At 41.5% G+C, this 23157-nt stretch overlaps 4 protein-coding genes across 15 annotated transcripts in view; 3 read left to right on the top strand and 1 right to left on the bottom strand.

The window, feature by feature from the left end:
- The first annotated feature begins 775 nt into the window (after positions 1-775).
- Positions 776-9068, top strand: rufy1 (RUN and FYVE domain containing 1). The gene is made up of 17 exons (XM_032527666.1): positions 776-1150; positions 1426-1605; positions 1722-1839; positions 1937-2038; positions 2559-2682; positions 2783-2844; positions 3039-3174; positions 4354-4455; positions 4543-4659; positions 4870-5037; positions 5125-5222; positions 5307-5426; positions 7222-7351; positions 7696-7790; positions 7871-7919; positions 8018-8095; positions 8187-9068. Exons 1-17 carry the CDS (start codon positions 832-834, stop codon positions 8328-8330), a joined length of 2142 nt encoding a protein of 713 aa, XP_032383557.1. The 5' UTR covers positions 776-831; the 3' UTR covers positions 8331-9068.
- Positions 8941-14768, bottom strand: hnrnph1 (heterogeneous nuclear ribonucleoprotein H1). Of its 5 annotated transcripts, none has more exons than XM_032527672.1 (11): positions 14663-14768; positions 13465-13561; positions 13172-13327; positions 12927-13070; positions 11825-11963; positions 10874-11082; positions 10594-10706; positions 10371-10506; positions 10198-10281; positions 9939-10031; positions 8941-9709 (listed from the first exon to the last, which is right to left on the bottom strand). In XM_032527672.1, the coding sequence occupies exons 2-11, from the start codon at positions 13544-13546 to the stop codon at positions 9702-9704; spliced, it is 1164 nt and encodes a 387-aa protein (XP_032383563.1). In that variant the 5' UTR covers positions 13547-13561; positions 14663-14768; the 3' UTR covers positions 8941-9701. The 5 variants fall into 5 exon arrangements, with proteins under 5 accessions (XP_032383563.1, XP_032383558.1, XP_032383559.1 ...); XM_032527667.1 differs by having other exon boundaries at positions 8941-9705; XM_032527668.1 differs by having other exon boundaries at positions 8941-9705; positions 10883-11082.
- A 1079-nt stretch (positions 14769-15847) lies between these two features.
- On the top strand, positions 15848-16570 carry LOC116697356 (putative proline-rich protein 21). The gene has a single exon (XM_032528663.1). The coding sequence runs from the start codon at positions 15848-15850 to the stop codon at positions 16568-16570; it is 723 nt and encodes a 240-aa protein (XP_032384554.1).
- Positions 16571-20278: 3708 nt separating this feature from the next.
- ankhd1 (ankyrin repeat and KH domain containing 1) overlaps positions 20279-23157 on the top strand; it is a 29958-nt gene continuing 27079 nt past the window's right edge. For all 8 annotated transcript variants that reach the window (XM_032527423.1, XM_032527430.1, XM_032527428.1 and 5 more), the window contains exon 1: positions 20279-20745. In XM_032527423.1, the coding sequence (XP_032383314.1) occupies positions 20467-20745 (279 nt within the window). In that variant the 5' untranslated portion in view covers positions 20279-20466. The remainder of the gene's footprint in view (positions 20746-23157) is intronic.

Below are 23157 nucleotides of genomic sequence, written 5' to 3'. Positions count from 1 at the left end.
ACCTGGCCAAGATAGCAGAACAAATTAGTTATATGTAACACAAATTTAAAATCACAAAACAAACAAAGCAAAGATAACTGGCAAATACCTGGATGGAGATGGGTGGAAAGTATATTAGTATTAATCATATATATAAATATACATGTATATATATATACATTAGGTAGGTGGAATTACATTAGGTAGGTTTTCAGTTATTTCCCATAATAAAGGAAACACATTGAATGAGAAGGTGTGTCCAAACCTTTTGGCTTGTATACATATATATAAATGGCCTGTACTATATAAATAAATAAATAAATAAATGTCACACACGCTAGTGACAATGTTGGGGATTTATTCAAAATTGAAGGCATACTGAACTAGCATGGCTACCCCAGCATCCTGCAGCGGCATGCCATCCCATCCAGTTTGCGTTTAGTTGGACCATCATTTATTTTTGTGACAGTGAGCCGGAACGCACAAAACCAGGACCCTGAAGCTAAAGCAGCTAAATGGTAGGCTATTCAGTTTAGGCTCCTTGTATTATTTGCACTGTAGGCCTACTATCCTACAGTGACGTGTCTTAATGTCTCCAGGTCTTTAGTGCGCTTGCGTGGGTCAAGGCCTCAAGATTAGATAAAAATGCAGGATTTGCAAGAAAGGACTTTTTCCCTTATCTTCTGCGCCACACGTTCCAGTCCAGTTGGTGGCGGTAATGCACCTGTAAACTGACTTCCTAACCGCCAATGACTCCAAAGAAAAAGAATAAAGTTCCCACAGCGCGCGTGTTACGTTCGCTTTGGTCTGGTCACGTGAATTCTCGTGGAGAGGGGAGGGGGGGAAACAAACATGGCCGACGAGGCAGGGGAGGTAAACACAGCTGTTGAGGATGGCGAAGCAAAACAACAGCTATGTGAGCCCGAAGTTTCGGAAGCCGAGCCCGACGGCGGCCACGGGCAGGAGCGGACAGAGAAGCCGGCACCGGCGGCGTCAGAGAGCAGCTGGTCGGCTCCTATCCTGTCTCTGGCTCGGAAGGCCACGGAAACTATTAGCAGCGGGGTGAGCTACGCTGCTGCCCCGCGAAATCCCTCACAAGGATCCGCTGCGAGCTCCCCAACGGAAAGGGAGTCCGAAAATCATCTCAACAACACTTCAAAAAAGCTTCCAGGTAACGTCAGGCTGTGACTATTATTAACCTTTGAAAACTGACCGAACGCTAGTTAAGTTGTAACACATTGTGTCTTAATACTTCCTATTGGAAGCTAGCCTTCTTGTCAACTGTCTGGGCACATTAATCTAAGAGCAAAATAGTGACCGTGCACGAGATCACGCTGCATGACACTACATTGTTTACTCTGCATATAAGGACACACGCTTGCATGCCATCCCCTCCAGGACTGATCTCAGTTCAATGCTTTTTTCTGTGCTTTTTATTCTTTACAGTTATCTCCCCCAAAGACCCCATGGCAATAGAAAGATCCAACCTCCTCAGTATGATGAAGCTGAGCATCAAAGTATTAATTCAGTCCTCCTTGAGTCTGGGCAGGACGCTGGACTCGGACTACCCTCCTCTGCAGCAGTTCTTTGTCGTCCTGGAGCATTGCCTCAAACACGGGTTGAAAGGTGAGACAGTCCATGAGGCTGGACATCTTGAACAGAATTAGTTTTTATTTTAGATCAAAATCAGTGTCTGTAACAAAACAAGCAGAAATTACTTTTGTACATTTTTTTTTTTTTAGCCAAGAAATCCTTCATTGGTCCGAATAAGTCCATATGGGGACCTTTGGAACTGGTTGAGAAGTTGTGTCCAGAGTCTGTTAACATTGCCACAAGTGCCAGAGACCTGCCTGGCATTAAGTATGTTATTGATTTTCCAGCACGCCTACCATGTACAACATGCTACGAGCTCTTTTTTTTTTGGTTGTTAAATTGTACTTTTATTCTCTTTTTTCAGGACTGGCTTGGGGAGAGCAAGGGCATGGCTGCATTTAGCGCTCATGGAGAAGACTGTAGCTGACTACATGAAAGCTTTACTGGACCGCAAAGATCTCCTGAGGTTAGTAACCAGGATTAGTTATGTTGTATGTCTTAATATAGCCTGTATTTATACAAGAAAGGTTATTGTGTTTTTGTTCAAAGGACTTTTAAGTTTTATATCTTAAGTTTGTATTTTCATAAATTTTATTTATCAGAACTTTAATACATTTTGATGTTCTTTTGTTCTGTTGTGACAATAAAACAAAATATTGTCATATTATTTTTGTGAGAACTCATAAATAACTACAAATAAAGTTAGGGAAATCTGTTTGTTTTGTTGCGCATTTCTGGATTTTATTTTTTAAAATATGTATCAGCCGATATATCAGGATATCCAGTTTTTATATTTAATATAATAATAATAGTTTAATATTTTTCAAATATTTTTGATCTGTATCTGCCTTAAAAATCCTGTATCGGTCGGGCTCTAGGAGATATTAACATGTCACGTGTCAGTTAGCAGTTCATTTTCTACACTTCTAATGTCTTCTTTTTCTCTCCATGCCCCTCCATGGATGCCCTCCACGACTGTCTCCTAGTGAGTTTTATGACTCTGGAGCATTGATGATGGAGGAGGAGGGGGCGGTGATTGGCGGACTGCTGGTGGGCCTCAACGTAATTGACGCTAACCTCTGCATTAAAGGGGAAGATCTTGATTCCCAGGTGAGTGCCGGCAGGTTTTGTAGGCCTACACATCCCAGCTGTCTCTTCGAGCAACAAATCCTTTAGGGTTCCCAGTGATCAATGTTTCTTTTCTATCCAGGTGGGAGTCATTGATTTTTCCCTTTATCTGAAAGACCCTGCCAACAGTGAGACTCCGAAAGAGTGAGTGCCTGCTTTCAGATAGTCTGAGCATCTCACTTCCCATGCTTTTTTTTTAATCACGTTTTGAACTGATATATGTTCTTATTTTAGTTATAACTCTACCCCTGGCGTGATAATCCTCATTTTAATCCCAAGCAGACCTAATGCACATTCTCCTTCACAACTCCTTAACAGTTTTATTCTTTCTCTTTTAGTGATACCAAGATGACGGCCATATTGGATCAGAAGCACTACATTGAGGAGTTAAATCGTCACCTAAGTGGCACCGTGACTGACCTTCAGGCTAAGATGGACTCTATAGAGAAGACCAACAGCAAACTTGTAGAGGAGGTCAGACATATACTGTGTGGGACCTGTTGTGTGATTGTGCACGTACTTGGTGGGTGTGACACATTTAGTTATTGCTCCGGTCGTCTCTCAAAAGCAAGACCGCCCGATTTGGGGCCCGTGCTCCTTTTGTTTTGGCCCGCCGTGGCAATTGACATGCTTATGCTTATTCTCCACTTATTTTTAAAGTGCTGTAAATATTCTCTTATATTGTCCATATTTAATGCTGGTCTCTAGACTTTATCCTTGCACTATTGGAGTTATTTGCCCTCCATGGAACGCACTCTCACAGAGCACCTTACCATGCATACTGAATCCCAGGGTCAGTCCCTGCCCTGTAACTCCAAGAGTCTCATGCTCATACATCCCTTAGTACTATCATGTGGATTCTTTTTGTATGTGTATGTTGTATGTGATGTCTTTAAGCTACTGGGACCTTGAATTTCCCCTTCAATAATTTAAGTACCATCAATAAAGTACCTACCAACCTACCACCTACCTACCTACCTACTTACGACAGGACTACAACTCCCACTTTTTGAGCAGCTAAAAAATACCTTATATTACTTTTACAGCAATGTAAAGCACAGTTCTCTTCAACTTTCCTATTTACTTATATATGTAAGTTTAACCTATGAAGAATTACAGTAATCAACATTTATTTTTGGACCTTGGCCTTCCCTCCAGATACATTTTGTCTCTTCAAATGAAAGAATTTGAGCACTTCAGCTCTAAAGTATAGGCATTCCTCTCCTATGACAACATAGCATCTGTGTGTATTAGGTTTTCTTCTGACTGATAAGTAGGGCAGGCAATATAGAGAAAATCAAATATCATAATATTCCTGACCAAATACTGTACCTCAGTGTCAATACTGAATGGTTGACTATTGGTGCTTTAATAAAATGTTATTTACAAAATGAGATTTTTGGGATAAATAATGCCCAGAAATGATTCAATGACTTAGTGGGTAAAGGTAAATAATAGAACAGCTAGAACAGTCTGGTAAGTTCAGACATCACTTTACTGTAATGCACCCTGTAAAACCAGGAAAAGACAACACTTACCATATTACAATAGCATATCCAAAATCTAAGATGATATCTAGTCTCATATCGCAATATTGATACAACATTGATATATTGCCCAGCCTTACTGATAAGTGTGTTTTCTTTTCCTCAGCTGACGGCAGCGACAGACAGAATCAACTCTCTGCGAGAAGAACAGGAACATCTAAGAAACGAGAATGAGACGATCTTGCAGTCCAGCCAGAAAAAGGAAGAGGTCAGAAAGCATCTACAAGTAACTGTAACTATCGCTTCTACTCTCAACAAATGCCCAAACTGTATAATGTGTTGTTTTTTTTTCCAGGCAGCCCTTCAGGACAGCCAGGTGGAGCTGGAGACGTACAAACAGACTCGACAGGGCCTGGATGAGATGTACAATGTGGTTTGGAAGCAGTATAAAGAGGAAAAGCACATTCGCCAGGTCAGGTATCAAGTGGCTATAGCACTAGAATATTTCATGCATGCTACGAGTACAAATTAAACTTCATACTCTATTGTTAGTCCATAGTTAGACCGACCTGAGCCATATGGCCTCAGAAACTTTAGCATAACTGGTGGGTTTTTGCACCAGCTAGACTCTAGAACTGAATTTTACTCATGCCTTTTGTATGTTTGCAACGCATGATGTCAGGAGCTGGAGCATGAGTTGGAGCTCCAGGTCGGCCTGAAGCAGGAGATGGAGGTGGCCATGAAGCTGCTGGAGAAGGACACACACGAGAAACAGGACACACTGGCAGCCCTGCGGCTCCAGCTCGACCAAGTCAAGACTCTTAACCTGCAAATGTTCCACAAAGCTCAGGTAGACGCACACAAATACACTTTTTCCTTTGTCTTGCATGGCCACTCAGTGAGAACGCACATTAATGCGACCCATGTGGCTCTTAAGGACTCTGAACGAGAGGCAGAAAAAAGGCAGGCGGAGGCTGCGCAGCTTGAGCAGAAGATGGATGAAATGGAGAAAGCGATGATTGAGCTAGAGCAGAGGTATGTAGTGTGCATGGTTCTGTTTCTAAAATGATATTCCTTTTTAAATAAATATTCTACTTCTTGGTCGTTTGTGCGTCACAGACTGCAGAACTCGGAGCGCGAGCGCAGACAAAGTGACCAGTCAGACAAAGATATGAGGGTGGAGCTGGAAGGAAAGGTGGACGCTTTGCAGAAACAGCTGACGGACCTGGATACACTAAGGTTAAGACACACACAGTTGGATACAACACAACTGATAAAGCACAAGATACAAAACAGAAAACATTATACAGAAGGATAGTCTACTGTATATTGGCAACGTTTCAATTCCGGGATTGTTCAGGTGCCGCTGGAAATTCCACCAGGTGTCCCTCATTTCAGCCGGATGTCCGTCACCTTCCGCTTTCTTTGTGTTGGCATTCTAAGCTCTGGTCGATTTATGAGGACTATCTTTAACTGCTCCTCAGATCTCTGCAGGGTAAATCCAGACAGCTAGCTAGACTATCTGTCCTATCTGAGGTTTCTCTCGCACGAGTAAAACAACTTCAGAACATACTCATGTTCCACCAAAACAAGTTCCTTCCCGAGGATATTTTGCCACGACACCATGGCTCTGTCCGGCGCTTAGTGCCACCCAATGGACGATTGTGATAGGTTTAAAGAAATGCCAATAAACCAGAGCACGTTTTTCTCCCATCAGGAAGTGTTGTGTGGATTATCCAGACCCTCCTCCGCAGCGCTGTGGAGGAAGGTCTGGCCATGCGAGACCAACCGAAGGATAACCTGGCTATAAATGTTTACTGCACGTGAAATAAAAGCTGAGATTTAAAACACAGTACTAATCAGTTGAAACTGGTCTAAGGATTTCTTCTTGGAAGTATCTGAGCTCACATTTGGGTTCATTAAAACCAGTGATGGGAATAACGGCGTTACTCCTTTCAGTAACGAGTAATCTAATTGATTACTCTTCCCATCTTAATCACGCTGTTACCGTTACTCCCAAAAAATGCGGAAGGAAGCTGTTTTTTTTCTTTTTTCTTTCATCAGACCAACTAGATCTCTGAGCCGAGAGGCAAAGTTTTTTTTTTTAAATGTTAATTGGTTAGTGGGCAGTGCACGTGACAAGCTTGCTGACGATTGGCTGAGGTTGAGTAAAATTTGATGGTAAGCCAATCAGAGGTAGAGTTGTTTGGCGGGTGTTCAAAAGCACACATAGTTGAACACACAACGGACACACAAGTGAGTCAGTCAATGAGAGACAGGTATGGCGAGCCCAAATGAGGGGCAATAAATATTAAAAGTTCCAAAACATCAATTGTATTTGTATCGATCCACTAGACATATCGACATATATGGCATTTGATTGGAGGCTAGTCTCACTTGGTCCCACAGCAACATTAAAATAGTTTAGATTTGTGTACATTGTTTCTGTTAATAATGTATTGTATTAAGTGTCCATTTCATTTTAATATTCAGATTTATCCTAAATAACTGAATATGCACATGCATTTTAAGTTCCGTTAGAGGGGTGGAGGTGGGGTCACATTTGACACGTTTAAAAATTGACTTGAAAGTAACGCAATAGTTACTCTCTGAAGTTGCTACTTTCATAATATGTAACTGAGTAACTAATTTAGTTACTTTTTGGAAGCTAAGTAATTTCTTTTAAAAGTAACTTGCCCAACACTGATTAAAAGACCAGTCAAACTTTAAAATCAGCTCCAAGAGTGAGTAACCTTCCGCCCCATCTTAACTGTAGAATAAGGTTTCCTGCTCGCTGGTCTTGGTCGGGGAAAGGAATTTCCTACTTATGGCTCCTTCACATCCTCAGTTCCAAAAAGAACAGCAAAGTGTGACACGGTTGATACATTTGCACTAATGTTTGCAGATAATAAGTGAGAGTTTATTTCATGTTGTCACAGTCCAAAGCAGCTCTGTCTCAGTCATGCACACACACACACACACACACAGGCTTTAATTGGCTAGAAGAGTCACCGCGTCTCTCCTCCGTCCTCAGGCTGGGTTTGGAGAATGAGCTGCGCACTGAGAGGGAGCAGAGGCAAAGCCTTCAAAGAGCTCTGCAGCGGGAACAGGACAACAGCATCGAGCTCCGCACACAGCTGCAACAACTCCAGGGCCTGCACACGGTCAGACACACACACACACACACACAAAAAACAACCTTTCTCTGGCTCTGGAAGTAAATTCTTCTTCCAAAATAGTTTAAAAGTAATTTCTAAATTCTTTATGCAGAAAACTTTGTCATGAACAGGGCCCTTTGATTTGCAAAAATTAAGAACATATACTTCCAGACACAATGATCACTTTACAGAAGGTATACATGTGGTTGTTTTTTGTCATGGCTGTCAGCTTCATTTTGATTATATAAATAATCTCAAACCACTTAATTTAAAATAGTGAGAGTAAATACTGAATTATAATGCAGTGTGTGATTTTTATTGTGCTTGTTTCCGGTGATTTGATGGTGCAGGAGCTGCAGGATTTGAAGCATGAGAAGCAGCAGCTGCAGCAGACCTGTGAGCAGCAGGAACAGGCTCTGCAGGAGATGGGACTGCATCTCAGCCAGTCAGTACTTAGCAATTATTTATCTGCTTTTCTTTTTAATTGTACCATGTCTTGAGTTTTTTTTTTTGTCTTTGTCAAAGGTCTAAACTTAAGATGGAGGACTTCAAGGAGGTCAACAAAGCTCTAAAGGTAAAATATAAAGAGTGGTGCACTTGTACAATTAAAGACGTAAAAAAAATGTAGGAAAACTTGACAACCATATCTTGTGCGTTCATTGCTCCCGTCAGGGCCACGCCTGGCTGAAGGATGATGAAGCCACTCAGTGCAAGCAATGTGAGAAAGAGTTCTCCATTGCACGCAGAAAGGTATTTTTTTCTCTCATTGCTTTTTATTTGTAATTCTATCAAAAATAACCTTGCGTTATGTTGATGAGGGGTCCATGTTTGTGTGTTCCAGCACCACTGTAGAAATTGTGGAGACATCTACTGCAGCACTTGTTCCAGTAACGAGCTGGCCTTACCGTCCTACCCTCGGCCGGTGCGGGTTTGCGACGTGTGCCACGCCCTCCTGCTGCAGAGAAGCTCCTCCACAGGTTCCTGACTAAATATCTACTCACTTCATCACACTGCAAATGCTCATGATTTAACTACTTGGGTTAGAATAATGTCATTGAATCTTAGGGAAATGTGATTTGGTTTAACATTTCCTCTGCTACCTGAAATTCAGGAACATTAGTTCACCTGTATTAAACAAGGGGGCCACCTTTTAACACTGATGGGAGGAGCTAACAGTTTTGAAGTCTTTGCTTAGAGTTTCGGATCATTTGTGGTCAATGTGTTTCTCAGTTTGACAATTTGGTACTCGATAAACTGATTTTAAAATGTGAACTTTTTCTAATTCAACCCATGGATGTAGATTATGTGGAGGTCCTATCGAGAACATTGTTGTTACTGAAGATCATATTCAAACTTATCATGCTACTTTTTTTTTTTTTTTTTTTTTTACAACTATGGCCCCACTGATGATACATATACAATTGTGTAAATGACTGTCGAATGTTGAAAAATAACTATTTTAGAATGTATTATTACAGAGTTTTGTGTCCACTACTACTAAGCCATTTTCCTCATTGATTTGGGAATGGTGACCTAAAGTTTTTTTTATCGGAGATATTTGATAAATGAATAAAGCCTTTTTTGCAACGCTTGTATCAATTAGATATTCCAGACTAGTTTATTCACTTTGTGCACAGGAAATACAAATAGCATTTGAAGCAGTAGAAACCTTCATGTCAGCAGATTTTAAATTCACTTGCCCTTGACATAGCCCTCATCCACAGAAAGTCCTTACAGTCAGTCACACTTTAAGAAAACACAACATGCTCTGATCATGTGAAGTCTTAGATTCATTCAAACATTCTGACTGGAAATAAAAAAGACTAAACACTATGTAGAAGGTGAAACAGTTATAAACATCAGAAGATACCAGACGCGTTCAGACTTCTTTGTTCATGCACTCACATTGAAACTAACGTTAAATGCCACCAGTACAGAATGAGTAAACCTTGGGGAACAGTCAGGTTTTGAAGAACAATAACACAAAAACAGCACACTTCCTGGTAATGAAAATTTAAAGCATGTGTCAAATCTGAGGAATGGGGAAGATAAACGGCACATCTGACACTCATTGTGACACCAGATGATCTTACTTCTCTCTGAAGATCATATACTTAAAAAAAAAATACAAACCCTACCCCCCCTCATTTTTACCCTCACCTGACCCTACCCTATGTTTACTAGGTGAGACTTGCGTTTCCAGTCTTTCCAGCAAAATGCTGAGTTAAAAAAAAACACATCCAATTAAGAAAGAAAAATAGTCTACATTCCCCATCCCCCACCCAGTCCATTCATAGAGCCTCTGCTTCCTCCTCCACCGCCGCTGCCGTAGTAACTGCTTCCCATTCCGCCCTGGTTACCTAACAAGAGACGGAGAATACACACAATAGGACCGAGGAGTTCCTCAAGGATTCATACAAAGAAACACTGCATTTCTGTCCTTCAAGCAAAGACAAATTATGCCAAAGTTTTGTACAACGGGTTCTCTGTGGTGCATATTAATACACTAGTGCCACAAATAGGTTTGTTGAGAGCAGGTTGTACTTTAGGGTGGATGTAGAAGACACCCATTACAAACAGAGCTGACACTCACTGTAGTCACTGTAGCCGCCCATATTGCCCTGACTGCTGTATCCACCAGAGTACCCTGAGCTCAGCTGACCACCGCTGTAGGACGACTGGTTCCCTGTAAAGAGGACACATCACGTCATTTTCAGTGGGACATCACAAATTCCTAATTATTCCCTAGATGATGTACTGTGGTGCTGATTTTGTGAAGTCATTGCTTGCCCACACATCAAAGCCACAAACATTTTGTGATGACAACGCCAGGAGTCTTTACTGAAACTCACCCATGCCACCCATCATCTGGCTGCTATACGCTCCGTTACTGCCACCTGCTGTTGAGTTCAAGAACAGCTCCACATACCGGTGCTCTGAGCAGGAGAAAGAAACCGTGAATATCATTAAGAACATCTACATGTACGCATGGGGACAAATGTAAAGTCACTTATTTTATACTTACGCATGTTCGCTTTGTCTTTGGACATGGCTGCCACAGCATCCTCGTGTGTTGCAAACTCTACATCTGCCTCCCCGGTTACCCTGCCATCTGGGCCGATCTCAATATGGACCCGCACTGGATTCAATGGCGAGAAGAACTAAGACGTACAAACGATGACAAATTAACACCTTTGTGTAAAATCCAGTCGTTTTGCAGATCATTTGCAGTCGCTCCTCTGACTTACATTGTAGATGTCTGTCTCTGAGGCTCTGTATGGCAGGCCCCTCATGTGGACACAGTGGCCCGTTGTGCTCTGGAAGGAAGAGCCGCCATCGCCATACCGTCCATCTGAGACACCTGAATATGTGGAATTGAGATTAACACAAGGACTTGTGATTACTTTACATCTCAATTACATAATCCATTTCATTGTATTGCACAGTGTTAGCATGAAGGGGCATAGGGTGGGTGATTATCTAAAACAATTGCATAGGTTAAAAAGCTTCAATCTGCTCAACACTTACCACCACCACCTCCTCCTCCTCCTCCTCCTCCTCCTCCATAGCCTCCACGACGCATTCTTTCATAGGAGCCCCCTCGGCCCATCATGTTGTAGCCGCGACCACCAGAGGGCCGGTCATAGGGGCCGGGTCTCTGCATGCCCATGGGCTTTCGCTGGGGTTCATAATGTGTCCGCACCTCAGCGCGGCTACTCTTGAAGATCTCAATGTACCTAAGAGCATAGAGATAGCACAATGAGGGCATGGAGAATGGACAAGGCTAGGATGCATTTGCTCAACACTAAAGTAACTGGGCTATGCAGATGCTGTCATGGTGTAGTCCATAGGTAGTGATATCTTTGAGTGCTTAGTGCTAGTTGTTTAGAGAAAAAGAACGTGTTAACTGACTTGCAAAAATTAAGCTGTCCAAATTGAGAAGGGCCTCATTAACTTTTAACACTTTTCTTATATAGTTACCTGAAGTGAGTTATATCTGATTGATTAGAGCGTCCTGTGTCCTTGCCATGACAGCCATTGTCCTGGTTTTAGAGGGACAGAGAGGGCTCCAGCCCTTCTGCAACTTACTAAGCATTACCTGTGACAGTGGGCTCCAGATCCATGTGTACAGTGGCCCTCTGATTTTACCACCAGGGAGACTCCTTACCATTTATCAACCATGACTGATGTTTAGTGCTGAGATACCATTTGTTCTCAAAATTAAGCATGTACTCTATTTCACGATTCGTGTCATACTTGTGAATGGTGCCCAAGCATTAATTTTCCCATTGAACATAGTGAATGTGTGGCATATTTGACTCTAGCATGGCAACTTGTGTTTGCATTTGTGGTAAATATTACATATATGCTTAAATTAGCCAAGGTTAATGTTGTGTCCGTTTTGCATTTGGTTCAGATGTTGAGGGTGCACACCATAAGAAAAGCAACTTATCCAGCCAACCAACCAACCATCCCCACCTGTGCCCTATTCTTTCCTTGTGTTTCTTTAGAGCCTTTTCAGCTATATCCTGTGAAGCAAACTGCACGAAGGCCTCCCCCGTACTCCTCCCCTGGATGTCCACCGGCAATGTTATCCCATTTGGCACGATTTCCAACCCTTCAACCCAAGGACAGATAACCCCAGCAGGGGACATATTAAATCACATGCCCAATCACAGAGAGAACTTTCTCTAAAGAGAGATAGAAAACTTATGGAAAACTCTATACATCATCACACATACCAGTTCAGTTTTTAATCAATGACTGGCCATTTAAACGACTTATGTTTACTGTATTTTGGGGATAAAAATAGAAATGAGAAGACAGAGAAAGAATATGGAAAGGGACGCTGTGCAGGACATCGGGCTAGTATTGGTGTGTTGATGAAGAGAGGAAAAAGATCCAGGTGGGTGACATGAGTTAAAATTACTGTTTGCTCATTAGAAACTAATGTATGACTTGCTATATATAATATATATATATATATATATATATATATATAAATAAATAGTGACTATAAGAAAAATGTATTTAAAAGACAAGGGTGTGAGTAAATGGGAAAAAGGAAACAATGATACTGGGGTGAGAGACTCTTAATCAGTGATGAGTGAGACCCATCATCATTAATTACCAGTAGGCACAGACAAATTAAACATTTCTCTACACCATTTTACAATCAGACCAATCAAAGAGAAAAAAGTGATGGAAATAGGCTTCAGATGGATATGAGAGGCAAAGATGGGAAAGGGTGCTTGCATTACAGAGGCCTGCCCTTGAGCTAAACATAAAGTCTTCAATTAATTCCTCCTTTTAAAAATTCTAACTAGCTTCCTTTTCTGGCGTCATTTCCTCACTGATAAATTCAAAAAGATGAATTTTACTATGATGTAATAACATACAGTTGGTTATAAACATTTTCCAATGGCATATTGATGTCTTTGTAAAATCAGATGAAGACTTGGTAAATATCCATATGAGAAACAAGAAAAGGAAGAAGGTTTTTTTTTTTTTTTTTTAAATGTATCACAGACTTACATTGAGGCAAGTTAACGATTAAACACTGAGCAAGGCTTTTTCTTACCTGAGAAAAACTGAACGATTTCCTCCTTGCTGCAGCCAAAAGGAAGGCCTCGGAGGCGGACGAGCCCGTCTCCTGCTGTTTCTGGACAGTTTGGACCTGTGTGCTTCATGACCCAGTCCATCTCCACATTGTTGGATTTAAAAACTGTCACAGGGCACATAACAATCACAGGGCACATAACAATCAGCTATTGCAGCATGAAGTTGAGACAATTCACAAAAGGAGTTGTAAGCAGTTGTACACACCCTCTACATATCTGTGACCCATGGTTTCTCTGTCCTTCTTCACTGCAATTTTAAGGTCTTCCTCTGTCTCCAACTCGACAAATGCCTCTCCGCTGGGACGACCCTCTCTTGTGTAGGTGAAGTGGATGCCACCTCCATTGCTGATGACTTTGCAATCTGCATATGAAAGTTATATTATCAAATCACCACTGATTACTTGAGTCTTCTTAAACATTATATATATATATATATATATATATATATATATATATATATATATATATATATATATATATATATATAGACACACACACCTGAGAAAAACCTCTGTACTTCATCCACTGAGCAGGACCAAGGGAGACCCCTGATGCGTACTACGTATCCCTCATCAGCCATGACTTGTCACGATCCCTGGAAAAAAAAAGTTTATTTTTTAATTATCCAAATATGCGAGATTAGCACATATTACTATTTAGATAATGCCTTCAAACCAGAGGTCACTGGTGCCAGTACAGGTGGGCGGTATGGATACAATCTTCAGTCATCACGATATATAGCAGGTTTATGCGCTGATTTTCCTCATATAAGGTTTATATTTTGAATTTAGACACATATCTGTCCCATGTCAGCACTTTTCTCAGTGTCCTGCTTCACATGGATCACTACATCTGAGGAATTCACTGGTATGTTAGACATTTTCTTTCCTATATTGGTGAAATTAGCTGAGGTATTGTTGGACTAAAATAATGTGTTTTCTCTCTACACTCAAATTTCAGACGCCGTTTACCTTTTACAGGGTAAGAAGGTTCAAGATCTTCAACAGACGCGGTCGTCTTGAAGTGAGTTGCATTTAAGAATGTAAATTAGTAGGAAGCGCCATCTTGAGGCCGTTTGATTGTGCTAGCTAAATGGTAGCATATATAGGCTACTAACGTTAAAACAAAAAACAAAAAAAACTTTAATTTCGTGGCTTTTCCCTGCTACAAAGAATGTTGCCGTCTAAAAACACAAATTGCAAGCAATTGTCAAAATTGCCTTATTTCTAACTCTCCCTCGCGAAAAACCGACCACTTTGTAAAAAGCGCCAACCGGAGTCGTTCCTAGCTCACGCTAGCGACACAACTATGTGCAGCTTAGTTGCTTTCATCCCATAACATTTCTGGTGTTGAAGCGTTTCAATATATGTTGTACGTTAAGAGTTTGCGAAGCCAATTTCTAAGTAAATAAATTGGGGCCGCATTCGTTTTCGACAAGATGCGTAGCTAGCCCTCAGCACGCTCACTACCGCACCCAGACACAGGAACAAAGCGGCCCTCTTACCCGGCGCCATGTTATCAGCGTTAACACTTAGCTAGCTAGCTAGCTAGCTGTGTCGCTAGCATTCACTAAATAACGGTATTATATTATAATCTGATTCACACACCGGTATCTACGTTACGCTGTTAAAGTATGAAAAGTTAACATTGCGTTTAGGTAAAGCACATTAAACAATAGTTGCATTAATCTATTTACCTTATTCAAGCGTAGATACAACACGAGTTTGTATGACCACTTCTGCGTGATGCAGCTGAATCCGTGCGTTGGGTTGCCAGACCTCCCCAACTATCCCCCTTTCAGGGACTACATGGTCTCGCTTTGCCAGACCTTCCTCCACAGCGCCGTGAACGAGGGTCTGGTTAGTCCACACAGTCAAACTGAAACACATTCACGTTATTGATCACAATCACATCACAATATTACACTGCCATGAATAAGACAAATGTCTGTGATTAGGCTACTTGACATCAGGACAGTTTTATCTTGAAGGCTTAAGTCAGTTGTGAAGTGAGGATAACACTAGGCACCTGTGTTTTTCAGATAATGATAAGATCTTTCAGATAAAATCTTATGTGGAATCCGTTTGACTAAAATTACAAAATTATTTGTTTTGGCGAGACTAGAAAACAGCGTCTTATATTACTTTCACCCTATCTCTAACTGGGAATGTTGGTATTGACCAGTGGTGGACTGTAACTAAGTACATTTACTCAAGTACTGTACTTAACTACCAATTTGAGGTACTTGTACTTTACTTATGTGTTTTCTTTTCATGTCACTTTCTACTTCTAATCCACTACATTTTAGAGGGAAATATTTAAATTTTTACTCCACTACATTAATCTGACATTAATTTACTTACAAATTAAGATTTTTAGCACACAAAACACATGAAGTTTATAAAATACGTTTTGTTGTAAATTAAACTTCCTAACAATATCTAGGCCTATACAGCTGAACTATTTAGACGATTAAACACTAAATTGATTGAGAGAACTGTTTTGATCGTCTCCAGATTCTCAAATGTGAGGATTTTTCTGCATTGAGTACTTTTACTTTTAATACTTAAAGTACATTTTTCTGGTGAAACTTACATAACTATAGTCATTTTACAGTGTGGTATTAGTACTTTTGTTAAAGTAAAGGATCTTGTTGTGGGTAGATGTAGCAAAAAGGGGAAATCACACAAGGTGAGTCCGAGATGATGTTGGTAAGAGAGGATATTTATTGTTAACCACAAGTAAGGCCGATGAGGCAAAATAGTGTTACAAAAATAAATGGAAATAAGGCAAGCTAAAACAAAACACTTTCACAAATAAAAGTTATTGACGTGAGAAACACAAAGATCACAGTAAAAGAAAAAACAAACTCTGTTTCCTAATGACCTTAAAACCAGTCATTTCTGAGGATATCCTCCAGGCTTACGCTCTACGCCCTACGCCCTACTCCCTTCTCCCTACGGCCTACGCCCTACTCCCTACGCCCTACTCCTTTCTCCCTACGCCCTACTCCCTATGCCCTTCTCCCTACTCCCTACGGCCTACGCCCTACTCCCTACGCCCTACTCCTTTCTCCCTACGCCCTACGCCCTACTCCCTAGGCCCTTCTCCCTACTCCCTACGGCCTACGCCCTACTCCCTACGCCCTACTCCCTTCTCCCTACGCCTACACCCTACGCCCTACTCCCTTCTCCCTACGCCCTACTCCCTACGACCTACTCCCTACGCCCTACTCCCTACGGCCTACGCCCTACTCCCTACGCCCTACTCCCTACGACTTACTCCCTACGCCCTACTCCCTACGGCCTACTCCCTTCTCCCTACGCCCTACTCCCTACGACCTACTCCCTACGCCCTACTCCCTACGGCCTACGCCCTACTCCCTACGCCCTACTCCCTACGGCCTACGCCCTACTCCCTACGCCCTACTCCCTACGCCCTACTCCCTTCTCCCTACTCCCTACGGCCTACACCCTACTCCCTACTCCCTTCTCCCTACGGCCTACGCCCTACTCCCTACGGCCTACGCCCTACTCCCAACGCCCTACTCCCTTCTCCCTACTCCCTACGGCCTACGCCCTACTCCCTACGCCCTACTCCCTAGTCCCTACGCCCTACGCCCTACTCCATTCTCCCTACTTCCTACGGCCTACGCCCTCTGTTTTCTTCATGCTCTCGCCCAGAACTAATTCAACTGCCCACCCATTTAGAACTGAAGCCCACCTCTAAAATTGGATCATACCAATAGTAAACAGCAGGGGTGGCTGAGGTGTATAGGGAATTTATTATACTAGACATTTACACATTATACATACAATATTCACATTAACAATGAGGAATGGCTAGGTTAACAGGTGAGATATATACACAGGCAACATTTAAGGTCTGTCTCTGAGGGCTAAAATAGGTAGCGTGTTGCTACCGTGACGACAGCCATGCGCTCCGTCACAGATCTGCATACTTCTTCCACCACTGGTATTGGTGGTAGAAGTACTCATTTCTTCTGAAGTGAAAGTATAGGTAAAACAATGAATACTGCAAATACGCTAGATGTCCTGTATCAAATGTTTACTTAAAGTAAATATTTGAATGCAGGACATTCTCAGCACATTGTAGACTACTTTGATTTCCTTAAAGCGGCAGAATTTGAAGTTGAACGTGACCTTTTCCTGCAGCGCTAGCGCCTCCCATTAAGTGAGCTCGGGCACTAGCTTCATACAGTAACATTTAGAGTACTAGTCATTCATTTCATCCTGATGGCATGCCACAAGTCTATAAGAATGACTGTCTCATTTTCTTTGTAAAGCCATTTGAGATGACATAATGTGTTGGCTCTAGTTAGCTACACAAACATGAACTTGAGTACGTCACAGCCGTGAGGTAGGGATACCAGAAGGTTAAACTACTGGATTGTCTATGGTGGATGGATACTAGCAGTCGATGGTGCCGCGGCTTCGGCCTCTGGTCCTCCAGGCTGCTGCCATCCGAACAAGGAACCGCTGGAGGCTGTGTGTGAGAAACCACGTAAACCTGGCAAACAAGGCGCTGTGTAGGCTATAGGCTAACCCCAACAGACCAGCTCTTCAGACTGTTTTCACAGCAAATGTCCCCTACCTGGACAATAAACTGAACTATACATTTTTTTAAATACATATTTTACATTTGCATCTACATTACAGCCAATACAGTAGAGAACAGCCAATAGGAAGGCTCTCTTTCTCTGAAATGAACTGTGATTGGCCAAATTCTCCAGTCAAGGGCTAGAATTTCAACAGCCTGAAAACAGAGCCATGGAGGAGGTGCACAAATCTAGTTCTCTTTCAAAACACCTGAAATACAATATGCTGAAAGATTATTGTGTAATTTTTGCCCAACAACACCAAAATAAAACTGCCGCCCCAGCTTTAATGTCCGTAAGGTGGAGCTTTTAACTCCAATAGGCTATAATTCTGAAAAGTTTAATGAATAAAAATGCATTCAATTTTAATTGTGATATTTTGTGAGTAAAATCTGAATCTGCAGCGTAACCAGTAACATTTTTTTGGGAGAAGTACAATGTTTTAGTAGTAGAAGTTGCTAAGTAGTTTACAGTGGGGTTGCATATTAGGCCTAAGTGTTTGTGTAGCCTTCTGGAAGGTATTTCAGGGTACAATGGTTCTGGACAAAGCTGCAAGCAGCAAAACCGGAGGTCATGCAATCGTCCTGTACCGAACAAGTCCGATTTGAACAGGTACTGCACTAGTATGTTCAAATCAGTTGACTGTTCAAATTGACAGAATGTGTGGGTTTTCATACAAACCTGGCAACCTCGGCTGAATAACCAATCGCTTCCGGCTGCCCTGCGTCCACGCCCAAAAATGATGACGTTACGCATGAGGCCCTGGGCTGGCCGGGTGCATCTTTGGCCTTCTTATCCAATTTGCCCTGTTTACAGTGGTCAGTAACTTGTCACGCCTTTCAGCTTCTTTTAAAGTAGAATATGTGTCCTTCATAGGCAACAACAAGGCCAAAAGAAGCTTGCATATCATAGCCAACAAATAAAAATATATCTAAAAAAATCACTTCTAGCACTAAAACCCACTTAGTAAGACAACTCAGAGATTTTAGAGTTGTTGTGATGATGGTGATGATGGTGATGATAGTGATGATGATGATGTGTAATAGTAATCTAGATAGTTTGAGCTTATTTAGCCTTGGTTGTTGGTTTTGGTGACAAATGTTTTTGAATGATCATCAGTTTAAAATTTGGACTGAAGATGTGTACCAGCAGCACGAAATACAAGTAAGCCACATATACCTGTTGAAATAAATAAACCCTTTGTAAGGATTGATGCAGTTCCCCTTCCTTCAGCAACTTCAGCAGTGCCCTTCACCTCCTCCTGCTATATATATATATATATACTACTAGGTCATCATTAATGCATTGTTATTTTCACATTCTACAGTGCATTTACTTTGGATTCTAAGGTTCAGTTTAGGTAACAGACATGTTTCATTTTACAATAGCAAACTTTCAAGTGCAGGACTTCCTATGGGGTACTTTTATACTGCAATATTGCTGCTTATTACTTAAGTTAAGGATTCAACTACACCTTCCAATATAGGTACATGTATGAATATGAAACACATGATGTTAAAAAGAACATGGATTGGTCACACATAATAACTACGAGGATATAGTGTCAGTGTGTTAGTTTGGTACATTTAACTGCAGAAAGTTGAAGCCTATGGTGTTATATTGTGTTTTAAGTATCACAGAATCCAGCTAACCTATTTTTTTTTAAGCATTGCCCATTTCCTAGGAAGAAACCAGAAACATTGGCAATGAGAATTGACACTGTTTGATTATGCAAGAGCTTGATAATCAAAAGAGTGAAAAAAGTGTTTATCGATGAACTACACCTCTTTTAGCACATCCATTTCCCTTTGCCTGATAAATAAATATAAGTAATAATAACATATAAAAAGCAAAGACATTTTAGGAACTTTGTTGAGTGAGGCAGTTTTTACTTGAGGCCAATTGGTTTTCATGGTTCATGATGGACAGTCAAGAAAGTATGTGGGAATGATGCAAACTTCCAACCAACTTCACTCACAGGGGTCAAAGTAAAGATTTTCAGACTTTTTTTTGCACCAGAGGGCCACTTCGAGGAAGTGTATATGCCTCAGGGGTTTGGAAATAAAGTTCTTGATTTATGTGGGTGAAGTCACTGATGAAACCCCTGTGTATTTTTGTCTCTATTACTTGAGTCACCTAGGCTTACACAATAAGTTAATAATAATAATATAATATTGCGTGTTGCTTATTTGCAGCAAAACAAGTGTAATGATGAACCAGAGTGACCATTGTTTTTTTTGTGCGGCTTTATGTTTTGTCTCATGTCATTGCCCCTTAAAAGATCCTCCTTTAGTTCTTCAAATTCGAATCTTAATATTCTATATCCTCACCAACACAATAAAGCCAGTTACATATTTCATTTGTGACGTTGAATTATTTACTGATATTCATTGTCATTTTTAAATCACATAAAATGCGTCATTAAAATTAACAACAGGTATCATTTTCCTCTCACTTACATAAGTGATTTCCCAATAAGAGTTTACATGAACTAGTAAAGCTAGCTACCAGTTAAGTTGGCCTACCATGTCAAGTCTTGACGTTCGTTCTACAGCCTCGTGATATTGGTAAACCTAACATGACGTTGCGGTCTCAAGTTTGACAAGCGTTAACTTCAACCAATTGAAACCCGAGCTTTTTTCTGCTCAACCAATAGGGGTATCAGGATTTTCTACAGAGGCGGCCGTTCTGAGAAACAGTGCGTATCGGGTTAGGTTGTTAGAAAGTTAATGGCTGGGGGAAAGAGATCCTCCTCAACCCTCGCTTCGGGAGAGTTTCTGGATTCCCTGAAGTAAAATCACGCAAATATCCTAAAAAAAAGGGCCTGGACGGACGTTTAAGTCAACAACTAGCTCGTGAACACACGTATCGTGAACATAAGTATGCAGGATGCAGTAGCCGGGACGGCAATGCTGACGGACGGCTTCGAGGACGAGATTGACTCGGTGACTCCTCGCTCCCCAGTGGCAGGGATGGGGGTAGGAGCGACATCAGAAGGAGTCGGACTAGGGGGCATTGGAATTGGTGTAGGTGGAAAGAAAGTACGTTTGTACGGCGAACCAGGTGGGCCTGCAGCAGAAAGACTGGATTTCAAACTAGCGGCTGCGGCCGTGCTCTCCTCGGGTCCAGGATCCGGCAGCGACGAAGACGAGGTTTCAGAGGTAGCTACGCTAGGCTAAGCTAGTAAGCTAAGCTAACCAGAGAGCTAGGCAACATTCCTCTTCTAGCGCGAGCTGGCGGCTAGCTAGCGAATTAGCTCACAGTTGGCAACCACCCCCTCCCAGGCCGTTGAAATTACGTAAAATAAGCCTGCAGTTTAATCAAACAACACCTTTTGCCAGTTCAGATGTTTATGGGGAGTCTAATGTCGATAATGTTTGGTGAGACACGAGCAGTTGTTCACGCTGAGCCGCTGAAATGTTTTATTTATGCAGCGCAGGCTGTGCCCACGGCCTAGCTCGGGTGGAAGAGACGACGGCCTCGTTCGGTGCCGTCTCGTAACACCCATCACAAGTTTGCAGCTCTTCCAACAGCTTTCCAACCACAGCAAATGGAAGATGCCCGTAAACCCAGGGACGCACACGGCTAGCTAACTATCTGCCATGTCGTAGTTGTGGTGCAATTACGTCACTTTTCCAAATCATGTAAATTAACGTTAACTTCGATCGTCCCTCAGCTAACTTTTCGATACGTATAGATTATGCCGTTCCTCGCAGAACTCCTCGACTTTTAGACAGTCGGTATTGACAAATAAACCGTTTTCCATCTTTGACTTCTTTCGGCCAACCAGTAACTGTTAACTTGATTCGCGTTGTCACAATTGAGAGCAGCTAGAGTTCGTGTTGAGAGGTGTCCAACTTTCCATGTGCTGGCAGTCACACACGGGGACAGGTGTAATGACATATATTCCTCAGCTTAACATACTTTAGACAAGTTTTATATTGGCTCAGATGGATACATGAACTGTACAAAGTATTTGTCGCTACAACGCTATTTTAAAATTCCACCTAATAATCACCTTCTTAGATGACAAGAATGTGACAAAACCTTCCGTTGTTATTTTCACAAAATAATCAAAAGGTTACTATGTCATAACCAAGCCGTTTTTACTGCAAGCCTTGTCCAATTTGAGCTGTCATTAAGATATTCAGACTTGTCAGCCATAATATTGTAATCGCGTTTACCATGTCATATGACTGCAGCAGACACAGACTGCTAGATGGCAAATGTGGGATTTGCACAAACGTATCAAAAGTCTCAGATTAGTGACATTTTAATTATAATGTAATATTCAATGTAATCTAACAGATGATGCAGTATTTACTGTCAAACACTATAATCAAGGAGCTGAGCAATGCCCATTACCTGTTGAGCTGTCTCTATTGTACTTAACTAATAGCTGACCAAAGTGGCATCTGTCTGAAACATACTACAGCCATGGCATTAAGAATGTCAGCTGATACCAATGTCAATATAGCATGACCTTTTTTTCTGAGCATCAGTTGTGTAGTAGCAGAAGGAGAAAATATCAAGTTTGACAATTGCATCTTGCGCAGTGTAATTGAATCAGATTGCAAATGTGTGTCCTCCGTGTCATGTTTCTTAGCTCACCCAGCCTACTATATCAGCCTGAAAGGGAGCATTTGTTGTGGTGTTTTACTCCAGAGGAGAACTCGCTGCTCAGGGCAGTAGCTAAAATCTGAGCCCCAGGATTAAGCAGATGCCATTCTAGGCCTTTCCAGCTCTCTGGATACCAACACTCTGGGAACTGTAGTTCATTAATAGGGGAGAATGATGTCCATTGTTGACTATAAAGGCCTTAGTAGAACTACATCCCCCATGGGTTGTTTTGCTCTGCGTTCCTATCGTATAGCTGAATTCCTCCAAATTGCTGAATGCTGACTCTCTCCCAACATTAGCTCTATGGGCCAGGCCCTGCATGCCGGCTGCCGCTTATGGATGGACATAGACAGGGATTGTCAGTTTTTGTCGAAAGGTAGTTATGCAAACTGTTGAGTGATGTGAATGTTTCTAATTTATTCAAAATCTTATTTGTTTAAAAATCTCACCCTCATGGTAGGCTGAATTAGTTGTAATGTCTGTCAAATTTGTCATTCCCTGCCTACCAGGTCTCCTATACAGGATAAATGATTGACTTTACAGATTCTCAAGACATAACGTGATGTTACACTTAGTAAGAACCAGGCATTGTTACACTGTAAATAGGGGTCAATATGCCCAGGTGCCAATAAGACGTTCCTGTAGATGAAAACCAAAATACTAAACAAAGTTTTGTCTTTAAGGAGAGCGCTAAAGTGTTTTTTTAAATTTAAAAACTCTAATATGTAGTTTTAATTTGGCCTCTCTGTACAGTCTACTTAAATTTCTTATATTGCTGTTTTTTATTGCATAGGTTTATGGAGATACTTTGATGTACTCCACTTGTGTACCTGAATGTGTCATGAGTAATTTACACTACTACCGGTTACTAAAGTTCCACCTCTAAAATTTGAAACAATTGGCTAAATATTTATGTCAGCGGTAACTTTTTTTTGGAGTTTGTTTACATTAAT

Source organism: Etheostoma spectabile, chromosome 10 (assembly GCF_008692095.1).
Source record: "Etheostoma spectabile isolate EspeVRDwgs_2016 chromosome 10, UIUC_Espe_1.0, whole genome shotgun sequence".
Lineage (NCBI taxonomy): Eukaryota > Metazoa > Chordata > Actinopteri > Perciformes > Percidae > Etheostoma > Etheostoma spectabile.
This window is presented reverse-complemented; position numbering and strand designations above follow the sequence as displayed.